This window comes from Ammospiza caudacuta, chromosome 18, assembly GCF_027887145.1.
Source record: "Ammospiza caudacuta isolate bAmmCau1 chromosome 18, bAmmCau1.pri, whole genome shotgun sequence".
NCBI classification, from domain to species: domain Eukaryota; kingdom Metazoa; phylum Chordata; class Aves; order Passeriformes; family Passerellidae; genus Ammospiza; species Ammospiza caudacuta.
The window spans coordinates 3,319,480-3,345,526 of record NC_080610.1 but is presented as its reverse complement, the minus strand read 5'-3'; the positions used below and the strand labels follow the sequence as shown (position 1 = coordinate 3,345,526).

General features: G+C 48.8%; 1 protein-coding gene across 1 annotated transcript; it reads right to left on the bottom strand.

The window, feature by feature from the left end:
• Positions 1-1,017: 1,017 nt before the first annotated feature.
• ASCC2 (activating signal cointegrator 1 complex subunit 2) lies at positions 1,018-25,729 on the bottom strand. Its single transcript, XM_058816635.1, has 18 exons — positions 25,536-25,729; positions 23,717-23,875; positions 23,211-23,381; positions 21,195-21,324; positions 19,338-19,405; positions 18,812-18,922; positions 16,285-16,397; positions 15,185-15,259; positions 14,545-14,652; positions 13,433-13,501; positions 12,741-12,815; positions 12,156-12,342; positions 11,374-11,588; positions 9,751-9,870; positions 5,442-5,663; positions 3,375-3,483; positions 2,519-2,595; positions 1,018-1,826 (listed from the first exon to the last, which is right to left on the bottom strand). The coding sequence occupies exons 1-18, from the start codon at positions 25,614-25,616 to the stop codon at positions 1,658-1,660; spliced, it is 2,259 nt and encodes a 752-aa protein (XP_058672618.1). The 5' UTR covers positions 25,617-25,729; the 3' UTR covers positions 1,018-1,657.
• Between the last annotated feature and the right edge of the window lie 318 nt (positions 25,730-26,047).

The window sequence follows — 26,047 nt, the reverse complement described above, 5'->3', positions numbered from 1 at the left end:
GGCTGCAGGGAGATGTGGCTGAGTGACTCCTCCTGGTCCCACTTTCCCAGTCCAGCAGCCCCAGCTCCCCCTCCTCAGTCCATTTTCACTAGTCAGGAGCAATTCCAGCCCAGAGGCAGTGCTCACAATCGGTGCCCACAGCAGCTTTGTTGGGTTTGCAAACGAGCACCAGGGGGGTAAAATGTTTACTCTGAGAACACAACGAGCACTTAAACACTTGTTCTTGTTTTTGGAGCCAAACCCAACTGCAGCTGTCCCAGTCCCAGCTGTGCTTTATGGAGATGGTTGAGAGAAAGGTTTAAACCTTCCTAGGACAGCCCCATCTGAGTGAGTGCCAGCTCCCTGAGCTCTGCTGCTGCTCCACACCACGCTGAGCAGCTCAGAGAGAATTGCAGGCTCAGAGCAGCTGAACCAAAGCTGAATACAGGATGAGGGGACAGCACTGCAGTGGGCAGCAGGGAGGAGCTGAAGCCATCGGTGCAGAGCAGGAGCTGCAGGAGAGCAGCATTAGCCCAGCAGGGGATTATCCTGGATACAGCATTTGGGGATTCTGGTAAATCTATTCCTTTTTCCATGCCTGGCATTGGGAGGTTTGGGCACCACTGATAGGCAATGAAATTCTCCTTGGAGCATTCAGGGCTTCCCCTCATTTCATGGCAGTGGCTGTTCTGCTGCATTTCTGCTGCTCTGCACACAGCCTCAGTCACACTCCTGCCCTCTGCACAACACCAGGCACCAAGGTGTGGACCTTACTACCACTTTACTAGCACTTTACCACCCTGGAGCTCAACCCACTGCTGATTTCCCCACTGTGAGGTGACAGCCACAGGCACTACTGCAGTGCAACAAAATACAGCGTGGTGGGGAGAGGCCACTCAGGGCACATTAACCAGCAAATTAACCAAGCAAAGCCTGTTTGGATACCAGGAAGCTCATCAATACTGTGTAAGGGTCTTAAAAAGCCAGCTAAGACATCTACATCTTTTATTTGCACCACCTGTTTTCACAGGCCTCACTTGAGGGACAGAAATCCATAAGGTCTGACTCACCTGGACCCCTGTGGGTCTGCTGGCAGTGGGAACAGCCTGAGCCTTTCTCTGCCAGCTCAGAGCTGTGCTGGGAGGTTCAGGTGCAGATCAGGGCAAGGTTCTTCCCCCAGAGGGTGCTGGCACTGCCCAGGCTGCCCAGGGAATGGGCACGGCCCCGAGGCTGCCAGAGCTCCAGGGGCCTTTGGGCAGCACTGCCAGGGATGGACAGGTGGGGTTGTTGGGGGTCTGGGCAGGGACAGGAGTGGGGCTGGATGATTCCTGTGGGTCCCTTCCAAGCTGGGACAATCTATAACTCAAGTTCAGGATAAGGCATTTCCATGGAAACCGTGCTCTCGGAGCTGCCCACTCCAGTATGAAAATAAAACTCTGAATTATAAATAGTACAAAAGGGCAGGAATGGCTGCTGCAGCCTGTCCCGTGTATTGGCTGCAGCCACGGGCACACACAGAGGGCAGGAATTGCACTCCCACAGGGAATGCAGCTCCGTGTGAGCCCAGCTGCCGGGTATTGCACACAACATCCATCCCCCGAGCAAGGGAATGCCAGGAACGAACGGGAGCCTCCTCCTGGGCAGGGCCCGGCACGGTGCAGCCCCGCCCCGGAGCTGCTCAGGACGGGATCATGCCCTTGCTGCGCTTCCTGTCGGCCATGGCCCGCCGGTTGTGGTTGGCTCGGGTGCTTTTGTTGGCTTCCTTCTTCCTCCGCTCCTGCAGCGTCTCCCGGCTCTGCCCGTGGCCCTTGGCGGTGCCAACAACGGCAGAGCCGTCGTGCTTGTGCCTGGGGGACACAGAGCAAGGACATCACAACAGGCACACTGCACTCCTGGGGTGAAATCCCACATCCCCACAAACACTGAGGTGTGAGGGGTTCAGCTCAGGGCTCTACGGCAGCCCAGGAGCAGCATCAGCCACACCACCACTGTGTCCTTCCACACACTGAGCCCATCAGCTGAAACCAGCTATGAAACTGTCCCAAAATCCCTGTGGGAGCTGTTGGAGCTCTGGGAGTTGTGCTCTCCGAGAGCCTGTCTTCCACAGGGTTCTGCTAGTTGGAGTGACAGGACAAGGGGGAATGGCTTTATGCTTGAAAAGGGGAGATTTAGATTGGCTATTAGAAGGAATTGTTCCCTGGCAGGGTGGGCAGGCCCTGGCACAGGGTGGATCCCTGGCAGTGCCCAAGGCCAGGCTGGACAGGGCTTGGAGCAGCCTGGGACAGTGGAAGGTGTCCCTGCCCATAGCAGGGTGTGGAGCAAGATGGTCTTAAGGTCCCTTCCCACCCAAACCACTCCATGATTCCATGCCATGCCTACCCCTATTCAAAGGGATAAAACAACCAGCAGTGAAGTAAAGGGTGGGTGAGGAATTCACCCCACTGTGGCAGGACCCTGACACAGGAATGCCAAGGAGCAGCAACACCCCCAACAACCCCAGTCAGCAGCAGAAGAGCTGCAGAGGGACAGCCTTGCTTACCCCTTCCTGGCGAGGAACGCCTGGCGCCTGGCCTCGGCCCTCTCCCGCAGGACTGCGGGGTCCTGCACAAAGTGGTCCTGAAGGAGGCAAGGGAACAGGTCAGGAGACCCATCAGCACCAAGGGAACAGGGCAGGAGACACATCAGCACCAAGGGAACAGGTCAGGAGACCCATCAGCACCAAGGGAACAGGTCAGGAGACCCATCAGCACCAAGGGAACAGGTCAGGAGACCCATCAGCACCAAGGGAACAGGGCAGGAGACACATCAGCACCAGGGGAATGGGTCAGGAAACCCATCAGCACCAAGGGAACGGGTCAGGAAACACATCAGCACCAAGGGAACGGGTCAGGAGACCCATCAGCACCAAGGGAACGGGTCAGGAGACACATCAGCACCATGCAGCAGCCTGGAGAGGAGAGGATTCTGTTTGGAACAGAGTCAACTCCTGGTTCATTACCTCTGGACCAGTGGGATTGGTGTCAGGGACTCTAAACACAACACCTGGCACAAAACCTGCCTGAAAACCTTCCCAGCCCATGGCTGCTCCCAGCACATCCATGGAAACAGAGTGCCAGTGACCCTCAGAGTGCTCTGCTGGCTCTGTCTGTCGCTGGGTAAAGCAGATTAAAGCTCCCCACGGAGGAAGTGTCAGTGCTCCAGCACAGTCAGGGCAGGAAGCTGTGGAGAGCTCTCCTTGGGGACACATCACAGCCCAGCAGCCACTGAACAGCAGCTCAGTCCCTGCTGCTGCTCAAAGATTCCCTCTCTGAAACAGGAAATCTGCTCCACATCACCTGCAGGTGAAGCAGGGAAGAAATATGGCAAATTTGAATGCAACTCCAGCTAAATGTCACCTTTGTTCTTTCCTTTTCAGCTTCCTCCTCCTCCTCTTCATCTTCTTCCTCTGTCTCCTGTCCTTCTTCATGTCCTTTAGGTCTCAAGACCTGAGGAATTGTGAATGGCCTGGGAAATAAGACACAAATAGTTAGAAAAGAAAACAGCACAGCCACAAACATTTCTCTGAACAGCACATCCTTTGTGGTTTGCATTATGTCTTCAAAAAGATGAGACTCTACAGATTTCATGGACTTCATTTTCCTGAACAAAAAAAAAGGAGACCCAGGAGTTAATACCACATTCCTATGGGCAATTAGCAAACACACAGTCTCCACTGGGGAATGTTCACTATGAAATTGTCACTGAAAATAATAATAGTTAAATAAAACCCCAACCCTGAAACCTCACAAGGAATTTCTCCACAGAAACAACAGCTTCCTTTGGGAAATGGGTATCCAGACATAGCCACAATATGAAGGAGTATCCTTTGCTACAGCAGACAGGGAGCATCTGCTGTAGCAGACAAATTTGGACAGAACCCTTCCTGCTCAGGCAGTGCTGTGCTCCAAACCCTCTGACTGCTCAGGGCTACCCAGGGAGCCCCAGTTCCAATGCTGTGCCCCAATTTTCTACAGGGGGAAAACCCTGGAGAAATTCATCAGGCTTTATGAGTCACTCTGGACATGCAGAGCAAAGGGCTTGGGGGTGGAGGAAGAATTTACACATGCCTATAATTCTTCTTTAACATAAATATGTGTCTGTGTTTGAATTCCATTGGAATTCAGACCCACCATTCCACTGCCAAAGAAATAAATGCAGAACCAGAAAAGCCTTTGTTATGTCAAACCAACAGATCCAGTTTTCAGCAGTGACATCCACTAATTGTTTCTAGGGTCACTGAGACCTGAAAGAGGGAAAAACACCTGGGTGCCACATTCTTACAGGCAAAACACAAAAAGGATTTAAATTGAAGCTTCTCAACACTTTAGGAGAGGGGAAAAAGGGACAAAGAGCCTCAAAGCTTCCATTTGGTTTGAGGTTAGGGATGGTGACATCTTCATAATACATCAGAATTCAAAAGGCCACTTTCAGAAATGTTAAAGCAGCTTTTAAACCGCACACTTTCTAAAATAAATATTCTCCAGCCTCTATCCCCATTAACCCTTTGTTTCCCAAAACAGTCATGGTGCAGAGTGCTGTGCAGTTCATCAGGGACTCAATTCCAGCTGTCAGCACTCAAGAGGGGGAAAGTCTGGTTGTAAAATTCCCCAAATTATGAGGTTTTCCTTTGTTAATCAGCCATTTTAGGTTGCCCAGCTCCACTGATTTTCCAAGCCATTTTTCCCTGCTGCAGGGAAGTTTCTCCAAGGAGAGGCACTGCTGAGTACAAATTTCCACACACGGCAAATTCCCCTCTTGGATTTGCTGACTAATTGAGGCAATGGCCCAGTGGAAGCTGGAGAACATCCTGGGCACACTCTGTGTTCATTTGCAACACATTCCTGAAGTTTAGGAATGGTCTGACTAGGAATTTGGTTTGTATTTATGTACAGCCACTTTCCAATGAGGTTCTTTGCCTCAAGAGTGCCATCACTTTCTGTTCAAGGAATAGCCTGCCGTAGGGGGATAGAACATAAGTAAATACAGGTAGTACAGAAAGTCATCTTACCCCCTAAAGAGTTGCAGCTGAGCCAATTATTAAGGATTAGGAGCAGGCCTGATGTTAACAGGCAGCTGTAGCCAGTAAGAAGAGTGTTATAAAAGAGTGGATTGTTGGGAACTGGAGTCAGTTGGCTGCTGTGAGGACAAAGAAGAGTCAGTGCCTAGAGGGGCTACCTAAAAACAACATCGAGGAGGTACGAAACTCTATCAATACGGAACCTTTGCAATGTAATGACAATAGAACACTCCCCATCCACAGGAGAAAGGAGATCCAAACCTCCCTCCTTGCACATCACAGCGCAAACAGAGAAAGGGCTGGTTTGAATCCCTCGTGGAGGAACAGAGCCCAAACAGCGTTTCCCAAGTTTGTGGGAGCCAGACAATTCCGTGCCTCCCTCCTTCCCCCTCCCCTCAGCATTCACCTCCTGGCGATGAGCTCGTCATCCGAGTCAGCGTCGTTAGCGCCCACTTGGTTCCCATCGTAGGTGTCGTCGTACTCGTCCTCGTAGTCCCCGTAGCCCAGGGCGGCTGCGGGCGGCAGGGGCAGCTCCTCCAGCACCACGCTGTACTGGCTGTAGCGCTGCCTCTGCTCCGCCACCAGCCGCTTGTCATTCACCAGGCTCCGCGTCGTGTCCTTCTCCCTCCTGCCCGGCAGCGGGAGGAAAAGGGTTAAAACCTGCCCCTGAAGCTGCTTTTTGTCCTGTTAGTCAGTGGGGTGTGAAGCAGTGCAAGCCTCGTCCTCAGTGCCACAGGCTCTCCTTACCCCCCACCTACTGGCCTGCTGCTTTATGGGATCGTGGGATGGTTTGGGCAGGAAGGGATCTTAAAGCTTATTTTATTCTGTCCTCACACCTTCCACTAGCTCAGGATGCTCTGAGCCCTGTCCAGACTGGCCTTGGACACCGAGGGATCCAGGGGCAGCCACAGATTCTTTGGGCACCCTGTGCCAGGGTCTCTCCACCCTCCCAGGGAACAATTCCTGCCCAATATTCCCTCCATCCCTGCCCTCTGGCAGTGGGAAGCCATTCCCCCTTTTCCTGTCACTCAGAGCCCTTGTAAACAGTCTCTCTTCCATCTTTCTTGTCAGCCCCTTCAGGTCCTGGAAGGCCACAATTAGGTCAGCTCAGAGCTTTCACTTCAGGCTGAACAATCCTAATTTTCCTCACAGCAGAGCTGCTCCATCCCTCTGCTCATCCTGGAGCTTCCTCTGGTGTCACTCCAGCAGCTCCAGCTCCTTCCTGTGCTGAGCCCAGGGCTGGATGGAGTGATCCAGGGTGAGTCATTTGTCCCAGGGCTGTTTGGCCACTCAGAAAGAGCAGGAATTGGAGACCACCACCAGCACTTCAGACAGAGAGGAAGCTCTCACAGGAGGCCAAATGCAATCCCATTGCAGGTGAAACTTGGCCAAGGTGCATGGAGGGAGCACAAATGTGAGGGGAAAAGGACAAATGTAGACAGGGAGATCCAAAAAATAACCAGGTGAGAATGAGAATAAATACAATTCCCAAGGCAAAGAACAAAACAGTAGAGAGTGACTGTGATTCAACCTCTCAGAGCACTGCAAGGGCTTGTTCTTTAAATTTAGAAGGCAAGTAAATTACAGTCATTTTATAGAAGGGAAGACCAAGAAACAGAGTGTTTAAAAAGCAGCTGCTGAGTGTCTCAAGCTGCACAAGCATAATCTCTCAAGTGCCATTTTTCAGACCAGCTAAGAACATATTTACAGCAAAGCAACAAGGGATTCCACTGGCCAGCATTCCCAGGAGAACTTGCAGCCCAGGATATAATCCCAACAGCGGATTTAACAGAGAAAGGACCTGTCCAAGGCAGTGGCAGTGACTCAGGAAGGGACAGACTGAGGGGATGTGATCCAGCAGCCTGGATTTTCATTTGGAATCTCAAAACAAAGGAAGTTTGCAGCTGGAGGTGTTCCCTGTGTGCCATGACTCACTGCCTGCACTGGTGGCACAATGCCCTCCCAAGCACGTGCTGAGCTCACCCAGCCCGGGATCCCTGGGATAACAGCTCCTGTGGGAATTCAGCTGAGCCTGAACCCTGCACCTGCTAATTGCTTCCTGTCCAGCTGGTCTGGTGACTGGACAGGAGCTGCATGAAATGGTCTGGGCACCAATCCCAGGAAAAAACAGTGGGATAGCTCCTCATGGAGCTCAGGACATGCTGTGGCTCCAGGAGACAGATTCAGCTGGCAGCCAGGGCTGGACAGGCACAGACAAGTGCCATCACTTCTCAGGATCAGCAGAGTCTATGCTGGCACATTCATTTCCTTGTGTTTGATTCCCTCCACGTCCTGGCTGGATTTGTCTTTCTCAAGGACAGTCTCTGCCCCAAACTGCTGATGCTGAGAGTGGCCAGGACAACCTGCTCTGGCTCTTTAGTGCTATGGTGACACCAGGCTTAGCAACAGCACCCCGAACACAAGAGAATTTGGTGAGCAAAAGGTACTTAGAAGGAGAAAAAAAATTAAATATTTGATAGAATTCAAATCCAAAGCAGATCTCAGACTAAGCTTGGAGAGCCCTGTTACCCCAAAACTGGGGTGAACCATCAGTGCTGAATATTAAATCCTGGAGACAAGGTACTGCAGCTTTTCCTTGGATTCAGTTGGATATGGTCATCTTTGGGCACTGCTGATCTCCAGGTTATAAGCTACTCAAACCACAATTAATGTCTGGAGTCCTGCAGATTCTTCCCAAATGTTCTGAAATGAAGGGAGGCACATGACAGCAGGAAGAGGATAATCCCAAGGGGTCACATAACTACAGCAGGAGAGAGGAGAACTTCTCCAAGAGTGCTGGTGCCCCTGGGGGGCAGTGCCATGGGAGCAGATCCCAGAGCCCAGCTCAGGGATGATTTACAGCCTCCAAAGCTCTCCAAGTGATCTGCAGAGGGAGCTCTGGATATTCCAGCCACTGCATGCTCTGTGCTGAACCCAGTGCTCTCTGGCCTTGACCAGCTGCTGCTGCAGGGCTTTGGGAAACAGGGATAAAGGCTCTGGGAATGAGGGATAACCCAGCACACCTGTGCAAGGCTTTGGGAATGAGGGATAACCCAGCACAACTGTGCAGGGCTCTGGGAATCAGAGATAACCCAGCACACCTGTGCAGGGCTTTGGGCATCAGGGATAACCCAGCACACCTGTGCAGGGCTTTGGGAATGAGGGATAACCCAGCACAGCTGTGCAGGGCTTTGGGCATCAGGGATAACCCAGCACAGCTGTGCAAGGCTTTGGGAATCAGGGATAACCCAGCACACCTGTGCAGGGCTTTGGGAATGAGGGATAACCCAGCACAGCTGTGCAGGGCTTTGGGCATCAGGGATAACCCAGCACAGCTGTGCAAGGCTTTGGGCATCAGGGATAACCCAGCACACCTGTGCAGGGCTTTGGGAATCAGGGATAACCCAGCACACCTGTGCAAGGCTCTGGGCATCAGGGATAACCCAGCACAGCTGTGCAAGGCTTTGGGCATCAGGGATAACCCAGCACACCTGTGCAGGGCTCTGGGAATGAGGGATAACCCAACACAGCTGTGCAAGGCTTTGGGAATGAGGGATTACCCAGCACACCTGTGCAATGCACCTGTCTCACAGAGCAAGGCACCACCAGGAGGAGAAAGGTTCTGCCTTTGAATTCTCAGCTATGGAAACAACAAAAGTCATGGCCTTGGCCAGAGAGAAAGGAAATTCCTTTCTTGCTCAGCCAAGACAGGATCAGCACTGTGGCACTGCTCTGAGGAGCAGGGCCACTGGACTTGGGAACAAAAGTGGTTTTTTCCTAGAGTTTGATGCAACTTTGCTACCAAAACCTTAACTGGGTGCTCTCAGGTCAGTGGCTCCAACTCCAGCCAGACTTTTAGTTATCTGCTGTGTAAATAGATCCCAATTAAGATCACCCATGGATGGTTAGAGGAGGTGTTTAAAGTCCAGTGCAAGGTGTCCCTGCCCATGGCAGGGGGTGGAACGAGATGAGCCTTAAGGTTCCTTCCAACCCAAACCACTCCATGATCCTGTGATATGTTTTAAAAGAATCTGGAACAAGGGAACCACACCACAGAGCTGACATCAGTGGGAGCCAGCACCACACACCCAGCTAGGCAGAAAGCAAAGTGAAAACTGGTGGGGGGTTGCAGAAATCTCTGTTCATGGCAGGGGGATCCCTGCTCATTGCAGGCAGATTGACTAAATGACCTTTAAAGGTCCCTCCCAACCCAAACTACTCCACAAGTCCAGGTGCCCTTCTGCAGGAAGCTTTACAGCAGCAGGGACACGCAAGCAGTCTAAGGCACTGAATGTTATCAGATGTTGAAGTAGATGGATATTGAATCTTCCCTTGGCTCTGGATCAAATCATTAGTTATTCTCAGCTCTGAGTCACAATCCCAGGCTCAGGGATGGGTCTTTTCAAGGTTTGTTGTTCAGTGCAAGTTTAATATTAAGCCCAAGGAGGAAGAGCCTGACATTACAAATGAGCTTGGCAGAGCAATCTCCAGCAGCAGACACAGGAAAGCCAATTAGGAAAAACACTAAGTGAAACCAACCCTCTCATAATATTTCACTTCACTTTCCCAGACAAACAGGTGGGAAGCATTTTTGATAAGCCTTTCCCCCTGCCAAAACATTCCTGCAGGAGCTTTTCAGGAGAGATAAATGTGCAGGATCCCAGGTGTTTGTTCCTCCTGACAGGCAGAGCTAATGACTGGGTGCCAACACTCACCTCTTGCCTTTCTGGATCCGAGACACATCCACTGCATCCCTGCTGAAAACATCAAACTCATCATTCTGGAAAATGTTACAGCGAGAGCTGACCAGAGGGGTAGGGTCTGGCTTCAGCTGCCTGTTAAAAAACAAACAGAGAGAATAAAACAAAAGTGAAGTGAGGAAGAGAAATCCTCTCCCTTCCCTAAGCCCTTGCTTTATCCTTTATCAATCCCAAAATATCCTGACCAAAAGATCCTGAGCACACCAGAGGTGTTGGCTGAGTCACAGGGCACAACCCCTTCCCTTCCCAAAGCTTGGATTTGAGGGGAAACTAAAGTAACCCACAGAAAGACAAGAGAAAATTCTTCTGTTCATTTCAGAGTCTATCAAACCATGCAGGACAACAGAATATTCAACAGACTGCCTGGTCTCAACACAGTGACTCAGTGAAGACAAACACTAAGTGTGATGAATTACAGGCTGGAAAAAATTCCAATAATTTGTTGCTGCTGATTTCAAGATATTTATCTCCCTTGTTAAATCTTTCCCAGGGTTCCAGGTTTATGTTTGTTCAACTTGTAAGTGAAAAGACTGTACTTTTGACATTCATTTTGGTGGTGCAGACAGCTCAGCTGGGCAGCTGCAAATGCTGCTGTGCTCCCCTATAAATCAGCAGGGGTCACAATTCGACATTTCCTATCGAACCAGCAGCTTTGTTTCAAGATGCAAAAGGCAGGAAGAAAAAAAATGCAGCTCTATCTTGTGGAACTGCTGGCTTTGCAGAAAAAGCAATCCTTCCTAAAGCCTGTCCTGCACCACTTGTGCCAAAGTCAGCAGATCTGATGGTGGGAACACAAAGATTGTTGCAAAACTCAGATTTTTTTACATCATTTTTCCGATAAAGATGCTTTCCTTTAATGCAACAGTGAGACAGTCTGCCCATAACTCCATGAAATGTGAACAAACAGCACATTCACATCTTGATGCTCTGTCAGGAACTGCTGGTGCAGCACAAACACACACTCGCAGCTGCAGACAAACTCCAACAGCTCAATCCTGCCACCAGCTATAAACCCTCCATCCCCTGCCCGATCCAGGAAAGCAGGACAAGCCTGGCAAGTTTGTCAGAGGGAACATAAAAATGGATCTGAATTGTTCTATCTTCACTCACAAAGCAGCAGCCTGTTAAATAACCATATTTGACCCTGTGGGGTGAATTCCAGCTGAATTGGGTCCTCTGAAGATGCCCTTTCCTGTAGGACAGCTGGGATTTTCACAGCTGTGACAACAAATGCTGCAGCAAAATAACTTTTGGAGGCAATATATTCTATTGCCCAGCATTCTATTCTGTTCTATTCTATCCTATTCTAGTCTAGTTTAGTCTAGCATTTCATGTATAAGTGGTTTTGTCTCCTGTCACAAAACACAGCCCTGCACTGCTCTACTCTAACACTGAGCAGCAAAGGTCCCACTGCTCTGCAGGGACACAAGGAGGGCAGAAAACTGGTGACAGGTGACAATGAGAAGCCTTCACTTCTGTTCTCTATCCCAAATATGCAAATTCTTAGAGCTCCACAAGTGTTGAGCCTTCAGTGAGAGCAATTAAGTGAGACAGAAACAACCAGAGCTTGTCCCACACCTTTGCATCCTTCGGTCCATCTTATCCAGGTACGGCACCAACTTCTCCTCCAGGATGTTGTTGATCACCTGCTCTGTGTCGTATCCATACTCCTCCAGGCAGGCCAGGATGAATCCTTCTCCAAGATCTGGCAGCAGATCCTTCACTTGGGAGATCAGGGAGTCCAGCTCCACGCCGGACACGGCGGCGACGGGCGCGGCCGCAGCGCCGGCACACTGGGGACACCAAACACACCTGGTGGCACTGGGCAGGGACACAGCTGAGGGCAGGCAGTGGGCACAGAAACACAGGGCAAGCAGCACTCTGGGCTCTCAGGGTTTACACACAGAAGTCCAAGACTGGAGCCAAAAGAGAAACCAGCTGTTTAAACTACACGAGGTTTCCAGCACAGATTTGGGCACACGGCTCCTTTTGCCAGTCCCTGAGTCAGCAAGGACACCCTGGAGAATCCCTTCCTCAAATAACAGGCAAGCTCTGCATTTCAAAAATATGCACATGAGCTGCAGGGATGAAACAGAGTATTTGAATAATCTCCAGCAAGGGAAAACCCAAGCCATGAGAGCTGGAAGCAATTTGCTCAGAGATAACTCAGGATTCAGGTGTAGCTTCATGTCTCATTTCCCAAGGCTGCATGGAGATCCAGCAAAGGTCAGAAATTACACCACATCTCATGTTGTCCCCAAAGCTGAGCAAACCAAGCTGTCCTCACAGACAGAGGAAGGCCAGGGAGAGCAGAGCCCCCAGGAAGAGCAGAGCCCAGTCCCATACAGAGCTGTACCCACCTCATCCTCCAGGGCACACGCAGCCCCCAGATCCTTCCTGTCCTCAGGGCTGCTCTCCACTATGGCTGAAGCTCCATTGGATGCTGCTGGAGCTTTAACAGCTTTTTCTGAGAGTCCTTTTCTCCTGTCTATTCCTTCCCAGGCACTTTCCACTGCTTGGAGGATGTAGGCTGTCCTGGTTTCATCTCTAGGAGCACAGCATTAAGGACATTTCTGGATGCACATATTCAGGGATCACCCTGAAGTAACTACGGGATTGTCAGCCATGTCCAAATTTGTGCCTGCATCAACACTCACAAAACCATGGAATGGTTTGGGTGGGAAGGGACCTTAAAGCTCATCTTGTCCCACCCCCTGCCATGGGCAAGGACAGCTTCCATTACATCAGGTTGCTCCAAGCTTTAGACACTTGCAGGGATGGGGCAGCCTCAGCTTCTCTAGGCAACAACTCCCCCCTATCCTTTTTTTTCTGTTAAGGGAAAACTTTCCAGTACTCCTTGCCAGTCATGTAGCTTAACCAGAGGCAGAAATATCACTGGTGTGAAGGAATCCAAGAGCAGCCAGGGGTGCAAAGCCCAAGGATACAGTGCAGAGGATGCCTGCTGGAGCAGACTCACATCATCCTCAACAGGGAACAGCTCATCGTAGTCACGGAGAAATCTGAAAACACAGGAGCAAGTTTAATCAGTGGAGCTCAATCAATTAGCACTACTGTGCCTCTCTGACTGCCTCAGTGCTCAGGTAGGAACAGAGAACCTCTCACCCAATGCTGGATTCCAGCCATGCCTGATTTTGGTCCCACTACACCACAGCAACACTCCTCAGGTGTGAGGGCTGGAACCCAGGGCTGCATTACAGGGAAAATCTGCTTTACCATGCGAATGTGCTCAGAATGCCAGCATGGGCAGGAGGACAAGATGGAATTCCCAGTTCTGCCACTTCCTTTGCATCTCCAGCATTCATGTTTAATAGTTTTCTGGTCTGGTCAGCCCAGCTGGAAAGCACAGATCAGTAATAACAGCCTAACTTGTAAAGGCAGCTAATGGCTAAATTGCTCTTCTCTTCTTTGTGAGGTTGGATTAAGGGGAGTGAAGAATTGCATTTCTCAGTGCCAGGGTCTGTGCTGCAGGCTGAAATCCTCTCACTGCACTTCTGCCAGCTACTTACAAGATTTCTGACTCCCAAATGCCTTGTAATGCTGCCTCAGGCAATTCTGCTGTGAAGAATGGCAGAGGAAGGAGCTGAGCCCCCTCAGGCCTCCTACCAGCCAGACTCACCTCCTCTCCTGAAGCACTGAGGTGAAGATCTGCAGAAATTCCTCAATAAATGGCTGAATATTCTCACAGCTGCAGGAAAACAGCACAGTGAACACTCAGAGGCAAGTCTGCCAAACCCACCACTCACATTTACACACCAAGGGAAAGCCCCATTGGAAGAGAGATTTCAGGCCACATTTGGCTTTCATAGGAGCAAAGAGCCAAACAGAAGCAAGTGGTTTTTAAGGCTTCAGCAAACATTTCAGCACTTTGATCTCAAGCTGTATCACACCTAGAATTACAAGTTTTCAGACAGACTTTATAAATAGTTTGATGCCTCAGACTTGCAGTGAGCAGAAAATGGTGTGCACAGCTTTTGTAATTGTGCCTTTATGATGTCTTGGGATTACACCAGTGAATTTTCTAGAAAGTTTGTGCTCACCCGAGCAAGAACACCTGCCAAGCAAACTCACACTGCAGCCTCAGTGCCCAAACCCTGGGTGCTGCTGAGGCTCCAAACCTTGTTCCAAGGCACCTTTGGGTGGGAAGGGACCTTAAAGCCCACCCAGTGCCACCCCCTGCCATGGGCAGGGACACCTTCCACTAGCACAGGGTGCTCCAAACCCATCCAACCTTGCCTTGGATGCTTCCAGGGATGCCCAGCTGCTCTGGGCACCCTGTGCCAGGGCCTCTCCACCCTCACAAGGAACAATTCCTTCCAATATCCCATCTAACCCTGTCCTCTGGCAGAGGGAAGCCATTCCCCCTCATCCTGTCACTCCAAGCCCCTGTAAACATCCTCTCTCCATCTGTATTGTTGGACCTCCAGGTCCTGGAAGGTCACAATCAGGTCTCAAGGTGTTACACATGACCAAACTTTGCACAAGCCACACACTGGGGTCAGAAAGCTCATTGGATCCAGCTCAGCACAGAGATTCTGGACCAAACAGCTCCATCTGGAATATTCTGATACACAGGACAAAAGAATCTGACCTTAGCCAAGCCTTTGGCTACAATCCCAACACAAATAGCAGTTTCTGTTCATTTTCTCCAGTAAATTTGTAAATGAGAAGCAATTTCTCCCACACAGCAACCAAGTAATTGGTGAGTAGCACAGAGCCAAGTGCCAATACCTGCTCTCTAGGATGGGCTGCAGACAGACTTGGTTTACTAGGATGTGAAAAACCTCTATCATCTTCTTTCTGGAGTGTGAAATCCTCCTCCACAAATCAGCAAAAACACTTCAGAGAGAGCAAAAGACACTGTTGGTGTCAGCACCAGAATCTGTAACACACCTTTATGCCAGAGTTAATCCTCTAGAAGAAGAATTTCATTAGGATGATCATCTCCTTGCTGCAAAGACTAGATATTAGACACATTTCATGGTCATTAAGGAAAATCCATGCCTTATATAAAGCTTTTCAATCCCAATTGTCCTGGCAGCTCCCCACACAAGACCCCTGCTGTACCAGCACAGCCTGTGCCTCACACTGAGACTGAGCTACACAGAGATATCATTCATGTTCTCACACTTTGTAACAATTTACATGCACCTCCCATCAAATTCCTTCTTACACAGCACTAAAAATGATTCGTCACCCCAGTGCCCAGGAAAATTTGCTATTACAGAAGTCATCTCTTCAGAGCCCTTTGAAGCAGCAGAAAAAAAGCCAGGCCCCTCAGGGATGGGTAAAGCAGCATGAAGTGAATTCTTAACTAAGCCCAGGGAAGTCTCACTGAAGATCCAAAGGAAACCTTTGCAGGAATTCTCACCTGTTATCTTCATAATGCCTCTTCTTGATTGCAGATTCCAGCTCAGGAATTGCCAGTTCATAAAATGAAGCCAATCTGTACAGAGGGGAACAAACCTGTACCTGTCAGCTGAGGTTGCAAAAGTCATTTGCTAAAAGGCAGAACAAATGGCTGATTTCATGAAACCCTCCTCACCAGCAGCACCCATGAGCATCACCTCATTTTGGTATTTCTGCCCCAGAACACAAGCAAACACAGCACAGAAAAAAGAGCAGCACTCTAAAGAAATCACAGGGAGGTCTTTGAAGGGGTAAGAAAGAAAAGCATTTGAGAAGCATCCTGGTGCTGATCAGAACCATCTGCTCGACCCAGAAAAACCCCCAACACAGATCTGCAGCCTGAAAAGACCCAACACTCTCAGAATCACAGAAACCTTCATGTTGGAAAAGCCCCCTGAGAGCACTGAGTCCAACCATTCCCCAGCACTGCCAAGGCACCACAGACCGTGTCCCCAAGTGCCACATCCAGCTGATAAATCCCTCCAGGGATGGGGACTCCACTGCCCTGGGCAGCTGTGCCAGGGCTGGACATCCCCTTCCATGAAGAAATGTTCCCTAACACCCAAGCTGAACCTCCCCTGGCACAGCTTGAGGCTGTTCCCTTGTCACTCTCTCCCAGCCACTCAGCTTTTGCCAAGCCTCACTGATATTCTCTAGCAAGAAACTTGGGCATAACATCAAAGGCATTTGTTTTCAGACCTTGAAGAACTACTTCTCTGAAATACTTTCTGCTTCCCTTGCTTTGGGTCCTACAGCAGAAGTTCCTTTTGTCCATAACTGGTCCCTCTCCACCCTTCCCAGAGCACACCCAGTACTGTTCAGCTGACTGGAAATGGTCATGGATGCCTGGCTCTAGGATCACTCCTAAATAACAACAGACATAGAACAGAAAATCCACACATCTCTATCTCCATGTATTTATTATGCTGCATTCCTGCCAGAGAGACCCCAGCAGCCTCTGCATCAAATCTGTCTCCTCATCTAACAATGGGACAGGACACAGTGGCACATTCAGTATTTTTACATGGCCAGGACAAACTCTGTCTGCACTCCAAGACATACCTGTAACAAAATTCATGTTTTTGGAAGGTCTGGCAAGCCAAGGGAAAGACATCAAGAAAGGCCCAGAGAGTTGTGCAGGTGTCACATAAATACAGCACAATGTCCTTCAGCTCCTGGGAGGGAAAGAGCAGTTACTGAGGGAAGGGCCAGGCAAGATTTCCCAGCAGGGACACAGAATATTGGGGACAGGCCTATTCCTGACTGCACAGAGTCTGTATCAACCCCATAAACCTATTAGAGGGCCTGGGGGCAGAGACAACATTACTCCTAGAACTCCTTATATTTGTTTAAATATCTATAATGCAATCCCAATTGTCTGCTTTCATTAAAGATCCTGGGAGATTATAAGAACCCTCATGGGGTTCTGTTCTGGAAGGTGGCTTTGCCCTCAATACACCCTCCACATATGGAATTCTTCCCCATGCATTCTTCCCCAATGTTTCTTTTCATGAAGCATTGCACAGCAGAAACATGGGAACCAAAGGGAACATGGGAAACATGGGAATCAAAGGGAACATGGGAAACATGGGAACCAAAGGGAACATGGGAAACATGGGAATCAAAGGGAACATGGGAAACATGGGAACCAAAGGGAACCAAAAGGAACATGGGAAACATGGGAATCCAAGGGAACATGGGAATCAAAGGGAACATGGGAATCAAAGGGAATCAAAGGGAACATGGGAAATGTGGGAACCAAAGGGAACATGGGAACCAAAGGGAACATGGGAAACATGGGAATCAAAGGGAACATGGGAAATGTGGGAACCAAAGGGAACATGGGGAACATGGGAACCAAAGGGAACACGGGAACCAAAGGGAATCAAAGGGAACATGGGAATCAAAGGGAACCAAAAGGAACATGGGAAACATGGGAATCAAAGGGAACATGGGAAACATGGGAACCAAAGGGAACATGGGAACCATGGGAATCCAAGGGAACATGGGAAACATGGGAACCAAAGGGAACATGGGAAACATGGGAACCAAAGGGAACATGGGAACCAAAGGGAATCAAAGGGAACATTGGAAATGTGGGAACCAAAGGGAACATGGGAACCAAAGGGAATCAAAGGGAACATGGGAAACATGGGAACCAAAGGGAACATGGGGAACATGGGAATCAAAGGGAACATGGGGAACATGGGAATCAAAGGGAACCAAAAGGAACATGGGAAACGTGGGAACCAAAGGGAACATGGGAAATGTGGGAATCAAAGGGAACACGGGAAACATGGGAATCAAAGGGAACATGGGAACCAAAGGGAAATGGGAAACGTGGGAACCAAAGGGAACATGGGAACCAAAAGGAACATGGGAAACATGGGAACCAAAAGGAAAATGGGAAATATGGGAACCAAAGCGAATATGGGAACCAAAGGGAACATGGGAAACATGGGAACCAAAGGGAACATGGGAATCCAAGGGAACATGGGAAACATGGGAATCAAAGGGAACATGGGAATCAAAGGGAACATGGGAAACATGGGAACCAAAGGGAACCAAAAGGAACATGGGAAACATGGGAATCCAAGGGAACATGGGAAACATGGGAATCAAAGGGAACATGGGAATCAAAGGGAACATGGGAAACATGGGAACCAAAGGGAACATGGGAATCAAAGGGAACCAAAGGGAACATGGGAATCAAAGGGAACATGGAAAACATGGGAATCAAAAGGAAATGGGAAACATGGGAATCAAAAGGAACAAGGGAAACATGGGAACCAAAGGGAACACAGGAAACATGGGAATCAAAGGGAACATGGGAACCAAAGGGAACATGGGAAATGTGGGAACCAAAGGGAACATGGGAAATGTGGGAACCAAAAGGAACATGGGAAATGTGGGAACCAAAGGGAATATGGGAATCAAAGGGAAATGGAAAACATGGGAATCAAAAGGAAATGGGAAACATGGGAATCAAAAGGAACATGGGAAACATGGGAATCAAAGGGAACATGGGAAATACGGGAACCAAAGGGATGTTTTCTGCAGTCTGATGCAGTGCAAGCTGCATTTCCAAGGCAGCTGAAACAAACTGAGTGACACACTAAATGACAGTTTCAAACTATCACTTATCAATAAATCATACTTTGAACTGATAGTTTGGTCCCACACACAAACTGAAAGACTAAGGTTTTCCAGAGGACCACATTCACCATCTTTGTACAGCCCCCAGCACATAAACTCCTCTTAATTATCTGCAGTTAAATGACACTGTGTTAAAACACACATTTCTGAAGGAAAAAAAAAATCAACTCTCATGACCTCCAGGGTTAGGTGGAGACCTCTGTCAGATATTGTTGCATATTTATAAGCTGGTTAAGTAAAAAAGTTGCCAGGTTAAAAACTATCCATGTTCCAAAGGATATGGTTGAAAGGAATCAGCTCATGGTGGAAAGGTTTTATCACCATGTCCCAGGACAAAGAGTGCAACAATGGCACAGAACCACGAGCTGTGGGAGCTTTGGGGAACAGAATGATCCTCTGTGGCCTGCTCAGAGTACACAGAGCTCACTCCTACCTGGAGGGGCATGTTCCCTGCAGTCACACTGACTTTCTCTTCCAGTTTCTGGGGCTCAGCAGAGGCCCCTTCACACTGCAAACCACACTTGTGCAAAATATTGTTGAACACCTAAATGAGGAGAACAGGGCAGTGTTAACAGGCAGGAGCCAGCAGTGGGACACAGCAGAGAAGGCAGAAGCTGAAGGAGGGTGGGAGGGAAGTGTCATCAAGTAATAATTTTAGATAAAGTTCAAAACATCCCTGACAGACACTAACAAACTAGGGAAAGGGAGAAACAGCAAAGTCAGGGGAGGCTTAGGCTGGATATTAGGGAAAATTCTTCCCCCAGAGGGTGGTCAGAGTTTAAGGAGTGTTTGGACAATGAGTGGGATTGTTGGGATATCTGTGCAGGGCTTGATGATTCTTGGGTCTTTTCCAACTCAGGATATTCCTCATGAAACACATTGTGCCCACCCACAATGTTCCCTTCCCACTCTCCAAGCTATGCCACATTTCCAGATGAATCCCAGCAGGAAAGCAGTACCTGGAGGATAGTGGGCAGAGTTTCATCGAGGTCACTGAAGTAACTGGGCTGCTGAGTGAAAATGTTTCCTGAAAAGGGAAAGGAGAGCATTTCCATCGGTTCAGACATTGATGCCAATGAGCAAATTAGCATCAGAAAATGGTACTTGTGTTATTGCTGACACCCCAGACACACCTAGTGACCATGAGGGACACAGCCCACCCTGACTCCTCAGCTCATGCACAGGCCCTGCTCCCAAAAAGCTGCTCCATCAGCTCTCCAATGCCCCTGGAGATCCAGCAATGGGAACATGCTCAGCAGAGCAGAGCAAATGAGATGTCAGATGATTCACGCTCCAGGGGCTGAATCAATGAATAATGCAAATACTATCACTGAACAACCCCAGATCCTTTATTTGACAACTGGAGTTGACTTTTAATTACTGATAACAGCTCAGCACACACCAGGAGATGTGCTGCCGAATATTTCTTAAAGGTAATGAGGCTTTAGTAACACCTGCTATTATTTTACTAGGACTCCATTATCTTTACAAAATACTCCACTGAGTAATGCCACACCATAAATCCTCACCAAGCAAGCACCAAGGCTCCTACTTTCCTGGGAATTACTGTTCAGATTATGACAATTAGGAGTTCTCCAGCAAGGACAGAGCTATGAGACAAGTTTCAGATAAAGTTATACCCTAAGAACCTCAAGTTTCTGAAGTTATGAATTACACACCAGAACTGCTCATGCCATTACTGTCCCAACATAGTGAAATAATCAGGTGAGCAAATCTTTGGTCACCTGCATGCAGCATTATGCACTCCAGAGCATAATTCAAAGGAGCTTTCATTACTTAGGTCTCTTTTGGAATATTTTAAGACCCAGATAATCTGAGCTTCCCATCTGAAAGGGAAGCATCTGTCTTTCCATGCCTGCTTTCCATCTCTGAGGCACAACAGAGGAATTTAGAGTAGAAGCTACTGAAAAAGGATAAAAAGATTAAAAATGCAAAGGTTTATCTAAGATTTTCGGGCTGGAAATCTGTCTACACCACATGATTTAACTAACACTTCTCATGTGAGTGAAGTTGGAAATGAGACAAAAATAACTACCAAAGAAATGGAAAACCTTCATCCCATGAGCTGCAGGCAAAGTGGGTTAGAATTCAGGAAGAGCTGGCTTAATCCAAGGGTAGATATTCTTCCACTCAGGTGATGTTAAAGATCAAGATAAAGAGAGCAGCTAAATCAACGTGCTCCATCTTCACTCCTCAGCGCCCATGGCTGGATGTTCCTCCCTGTGCACTCACCACCAGGGCCATGTGTACAGGCACAGAAAGCCAGGGATAAGCACAGCTTGAGCAAGGCTCTGAAGTGTTTGTGGTTTGGAAGCTCTGGATGCATCAATGCCTGCACCGAAGTTTCAGGTTCTCCCACTTCCCACAGCAGTGATTACCTCACACCAAATGTTTCACTTGGCTGCCAGCTCTGGGAACAGCAGACTCACAGCTGGACTGTGCCCATCTCCCAACCCTCCTCACCCTTTGCCATCTCTGCCAGGGTTTTACAGAGCCCCACATTCCTCCTACAAGGGCTGAGGCCACATTCAATTGGCACAGGAAACAACTGAGCCTAGGTTTGTCTAACAACATGAGCCTAGCTCAGGGCAGCAAAGCAGGACATGAAGCTTTCCTTGGAACAAGCAAAGTGCACATTGGAAAAGAAAAGCACAATCTGATCTAGAAATGACAGATCTTAGGTGCTACTGAACAACTAATTTTCAGAGCAGTTCCACTGGTATAAACCCCAGTAAGTCACTTGTCACAAAAGCAAAAACCTAAATGTAGCAAGTTGTTCCTTGGCTTTTACTGACCAATCATCTTCTGGAGCAGGAGCCCATTTCCTTTCCCAAAAAGGACACAGAGATCCAGAATCTTGGGGATATCAAACAGGAAGTTATTGTAAATAATTTTTCCAAAGACAGAAGGAGTGATAAAATGATCCTACAAAGACAGGGAAAAAAAAAAAAGGAATTTAAAGGATAATCCATATCTTGCTCTGCAGTAACTCCAGCATTATAATGGCACCTGTAAAAACATCTCTCAAAGGTATATTAAGGAATTTATTTCATAGAAGGCAGCAATTCTGCTTGAAACAGCTTCTGTGGAGCCATCTATTCCCACATTCGTGTTCTGCCACACCAGGCACCCCATTGAACAGCAGCTGAATTAATCTAATCTACCTAAAAGTTTTACAAAAAATCTCCCTGCAGGTCCCCAGTTCCCAGCCTGACACCAGAACAGCTCAGGAGCAGGAATGAGTAACCAGGCACAGGGATAGCCTGAGATTCTTGCACCCTGGAGAGCAGAACCCAGCACCAGAGACCACAGAATCAGGGACAGGCAGGGAGAAACCCCAGAGCTGCAGCTCTACATGCTGACTGCTGAACACTGTGCCAAAACCTCATCACACTGAAGGCATTTCTTACAAAATTCTGGGTGAGAAAAATCCCATTGTCTGACACTGAGAAACAGGTAGCTGAAATGTGATTTTGGATTTTCAGAAGCCTGGTTTGCCTGTGACAGCAAATGTTTTCAATCCCAGTGAAAGGCAGGGCACATTGTCCCTGCTGAAGCAGAGGGATGGGGCTCAGTGCTGGCCAGGTTCCCTTTCCAGAACTCCTGCTGACTCCTGCATGACAATGGACTATTCATCCCCTGCAGATCACTCAACTAGAAAATGGTTTCAAATGCTCGCCTGCCTCTGGAGTGGTGAGGTTTAATCAGATCCTGCAATGAAAGACAGCACAGAGGTGTCAGGTACTTCTGCTGAAGTGGTGCCAGCTGCAGGCTCCAGCATTCCTTCATCCTGCTCCTGTCCCACTCCTCCACTCCCAGGCCTTTCCCTCAAAAATCCTGAATGTCAGCACGATGATGAGCAAGAGAATCAACACAGCCCTGACACACGATGAACCAGTGAGGAGATCAGTGATTGCTGCAGCACAAGGGGCCTCACTCACCCTGCCCAAAGGTGAAAATCCCATAGCTCCAGATGGGAGCTGCACTCACACAATTAGTGATGAGGATGTCTTTAATTATAGAATCTCAGAATGGTTTGGGTGGGAAGGGAGTGCCCCCCCTGCCATGGCAGGGACACCTCCCACTGTCCCAGGCTGCTCCCAGCCCCAGTGTCCAGCCTGGCCTTGGGCACTGCCAGGGATCCAGGGGCAGCCACAGCTGCTCTGGGCACCCTGTGCCAGGGCCTGCCCACCCTGCCAGGGAACAATTCCCAATTCCCAATATCCCATCCATCCCTGCCCTCTGGCACTGGGAGCTATTCCCTGTGTCCTGTCCCTCCATCCCTTGTCCCTCTCCAGATCTTCTGAAGCCCCTTTGGGCACTGGAAAGGGCTGTGAGGTGTCTCTGCAGCCTTCTCCTCTCCAGGCTGAATGCTTGATGATGCCAAGATAACTGTAATTTAGAGAGATTTCACTCTATGTCCAAAATTTGGGGCAAGTTCATGGAGACATAAGTACTAGAAGGAATTTTATGGCCCTAATGGAGTGAACACTCAGGAACTGGTGGCCTGAAGAGCCTGTTCCACGTGGCCACACAAAGGCCAACGTGCTCTTTCTCCTCTTCCCATGACATATCCAACCACTGCACATGGATAACCTGCTATTACTCAGGAAGGAGATGCAGGCAATCAACCAAGGAATCACTGCATAGTTTGGATACTTCAGCTCTGAGTGTTATCACCTCCACTCTGAGAACCCAGCTGATAAAATCATCAGCGAGAGGAATGTCGTGCCAGAAGGAAAATTACTCATTTCTCTCTTTTTTCCTAAGTCACACAGCCTGGAGCACCTGCAAGGCATGGGAACATTCACCTTGGACTCCTTGTGGGTGGACATCCTGAGGAAGGTGAGGAAGACACTGCGATGGAGGCATTTCTGCAGCTCCTGCACCTCGGGGTGGCAATCCCACAGCACGTCGAACTTGCGAGGGGCAGAGCGCAGGTAGGAATCCAAACACTTCTGCAGGCTCTCATCAAATATCACCTGGCACAAGGAAAGGCAGGAAAATGGAAGGAGGGAATGTCACACCTTCATAGGTCGTGCTGCTGAGCAGCCCAGTTAAATTTAAAGCAATCAAAAACACCCAGGCCCACAAAAAGGACTCCTATATCCATCCACAAGCCAACTCTTAAAATCCCCAATGGAAAATCCTTAGGGAAATACTTTCTTTGCATTCTAAGGTGCAGAAATGGAAATTAAATGTTTCCTGCATGACACAATAAGCATAAACAAATCTTTATGAAAATGATGTAAGGCTCATGGCTTTTACAAGCACCTGGATGTTTATGTTGTATCTCCAGATAAAAAGCAATGATTACCTGGCACCAGAATTTGTCATGAGGCAGAGCCAGAAGCCAGTTCAGGTCATCTGCAATGAATTTTGCTCGTTCCAGGAATTCCTCCACCAGAGCAGGGTCTCTGATGGCAGGAGGGGGCTTGTACAGCACGAACGACCGATCTGCTTTAATTTCTGGGTGCTGCAGAAAGCCAAAAAAACACTGTATTAGAGCTCTGTATTAGAACCACTGTATTAGAGCTCTGTATTACAACCACTGTATTAGAGCTCTGTATTAGAGACTCTGTATTAGAACCACTGTATTAGAGCTCTGTATTACAACCACTGTATTAGAACTCTATTACAACCAGTGTATTAAACTCTGTATTAGAACCTCTGTATTAGAACCTCGGTATTAGAACTCCAGACCAAGTGACAGCAATGTCACCATCTGCTCACTGAATTCCAGGAAACATAAAGCTACTTTTTAATACAACTTAACATTATCAAATCACGGAATGGTTTGTGTGGGAAGAGACCTTAAAACTCATCCAGTTCCATCCCTGTCATGAGCAGGGGCACCTTCCACTATCCCAGGTTATTCCAGCCTGGTCTTGGGCACTGCCAGGGATCCAGGGGCAGCCACAGCTGCTCTGGGCACCTGTGCCAGAACCTCCCCACCTTCACAGGGAACATTTCCTTCCCAATATCTAATCTAAATTTCAGTTTGAACCAATTACTCCTTGTCTTGTCACTACAGTCCTGATGACAGGAACATTCCCTCCCCTGGTAACTTCTCATTTTCTACCCTTTCAAGGCAGTGGGTTTGTATCCTTCTTTATGAGCAACATTTTCAGACCTTGATAATTTGGCAGTTGTTGCTCCTTGCTTTCTCTTAACCAAAGCCTGACAAAGCAATCCTCCCACACCATCAAAACAAAGAGCAGGAGCTTCCTGGCATGCCTTTGAACTCTTTTTCCTCTGAACTGGTTCTTGCACAATACTCCATGAACTCAAACTGACACAACCATCAAAGGCACAAACACTTTGCTACCTTTCCCCAAGGTTACTGAACGGGCTTTGCCCAAATACACCCACCCTAAAAGGAGAATTCAGTGAGTAGCAGGTTTGGGCTCTGCCTCATCCCAGGTGTGCTCAGGGTAAAGCTCCTCAGGAGTGAGCAGCACTGACAGTCCCACTCCTGCAACACACCCAAAAGGCTCTCTCCAGACCTTATTTCTGGGAAAATATGGTTTCTGTGGGTTGAATTGTCTGGTTTCATCAAGCTGAAGGCACAAGGGATGAATCCCAGTGCCACAGCTCAGAGCTAAACCTGAGGCAGAGCTTGCAGAAACTCCCAGAGCATCCCTGCACTGCAGCAGAGGTTACAGACTCAAGAGAGGTAGTTGTGCTGTAAACACAGTTTACTCCAGATGTTGAACACAGCAAATTTGGGTCTCATGTTTTGGGTTTTTCTCATGGTGGGCAAATGAAATCTCAACTATGTGAACACATTAAAAAAATAATTTAACAAACAGGCTGAACAAATTTCACAGAATCACAGAATCTCCTGAGCTGGAAGGGACCCACAGGGATAATCCCAGACCCTGTCCCTGCCCAGACCCCCCAACAACCCCACCCTGCCCAAAGGCCCCTGGAGCTCTGGCAGCCTCGGGGCCGTGCCCATTCCCTGGGCAGCCTGGGCAGTGCCAGCACCCTCTGGGGGAAGAACCTTGCCCTGATCTCCACCCAAACCGCCCAACACAGCTCCAGCCACTCCTGTCACCCATCCCAGACAAGCCCCAGTGTAAGACAATGATTTATTGAAGATCTGTTTGGCTCTCAGGAACACCAGAGCTCACCAGAGCTGGCAGAGTTCTCAGCTTCCCTGTCTGGGGATCCCTTTCTGTCAGCTGGAGCTCGTCCAGAGGCAGTGCTGGCATCCTGGTGGCTTCTTCCTGTCCCCAGAAAACAAAAGCAGCACAGGATGCACTTCACAAGGTCAGGCAAGAGCAGAACAAAAGAGGCTGCAGCCCTGCTGTAACACATTCACACTGGCTGGGAACACATTTATACCCAGCAATTTATACCCCACCAAATGCCAAATTCTGGGGGGACCTGGACACGTATCAGAGGAAATCTGGAATGTGGTGCTAAACTTTCATCTCTGATCCTTACAGATATCTTCCAGGACAACAAAACACATTTGGGGACACTGTTTAATATGGAAATTAGATATTTAAATGGAGTTGCTGAAGAGCTGTGCTCAACTCTGGCCTTTGCAGCCTCTTTCAACACTTACAGTGTCTCTCCTGACAGCACAAACTGCAGGAACAGCCCAAACACAGCCCTGCCTGTGCTTTAAAAGAGCATT

What these genes read in the sequence shown, in the direction of transcription:
- ASCC2 (XM_058816635.1), bottom strand. Translation starts at nt 25,616, where the DNA reads ATGCCAGCACTGCCTCTGGACGAGCTCCAGCTGACAGAAAGGGATCCC. An exon ending in CCACCCACAAGGAGTCCAAG is followed by an intron (nt 21,325 to 23,210) that starts GTGAATGTTCCC and finishes CTGTCTTTGTAG; the next exon opens with GATCATTTTATCACTCCTTC. An exon ending in ATGGACCGAAGGATGCAAAG is followed by an intron (nt 9,871 to 11,373) that starts GTGTGGGACAAG and finishes GTTTTTTAACAG; the next exon opens with GCAGCTGAAGCCAGACCCTA.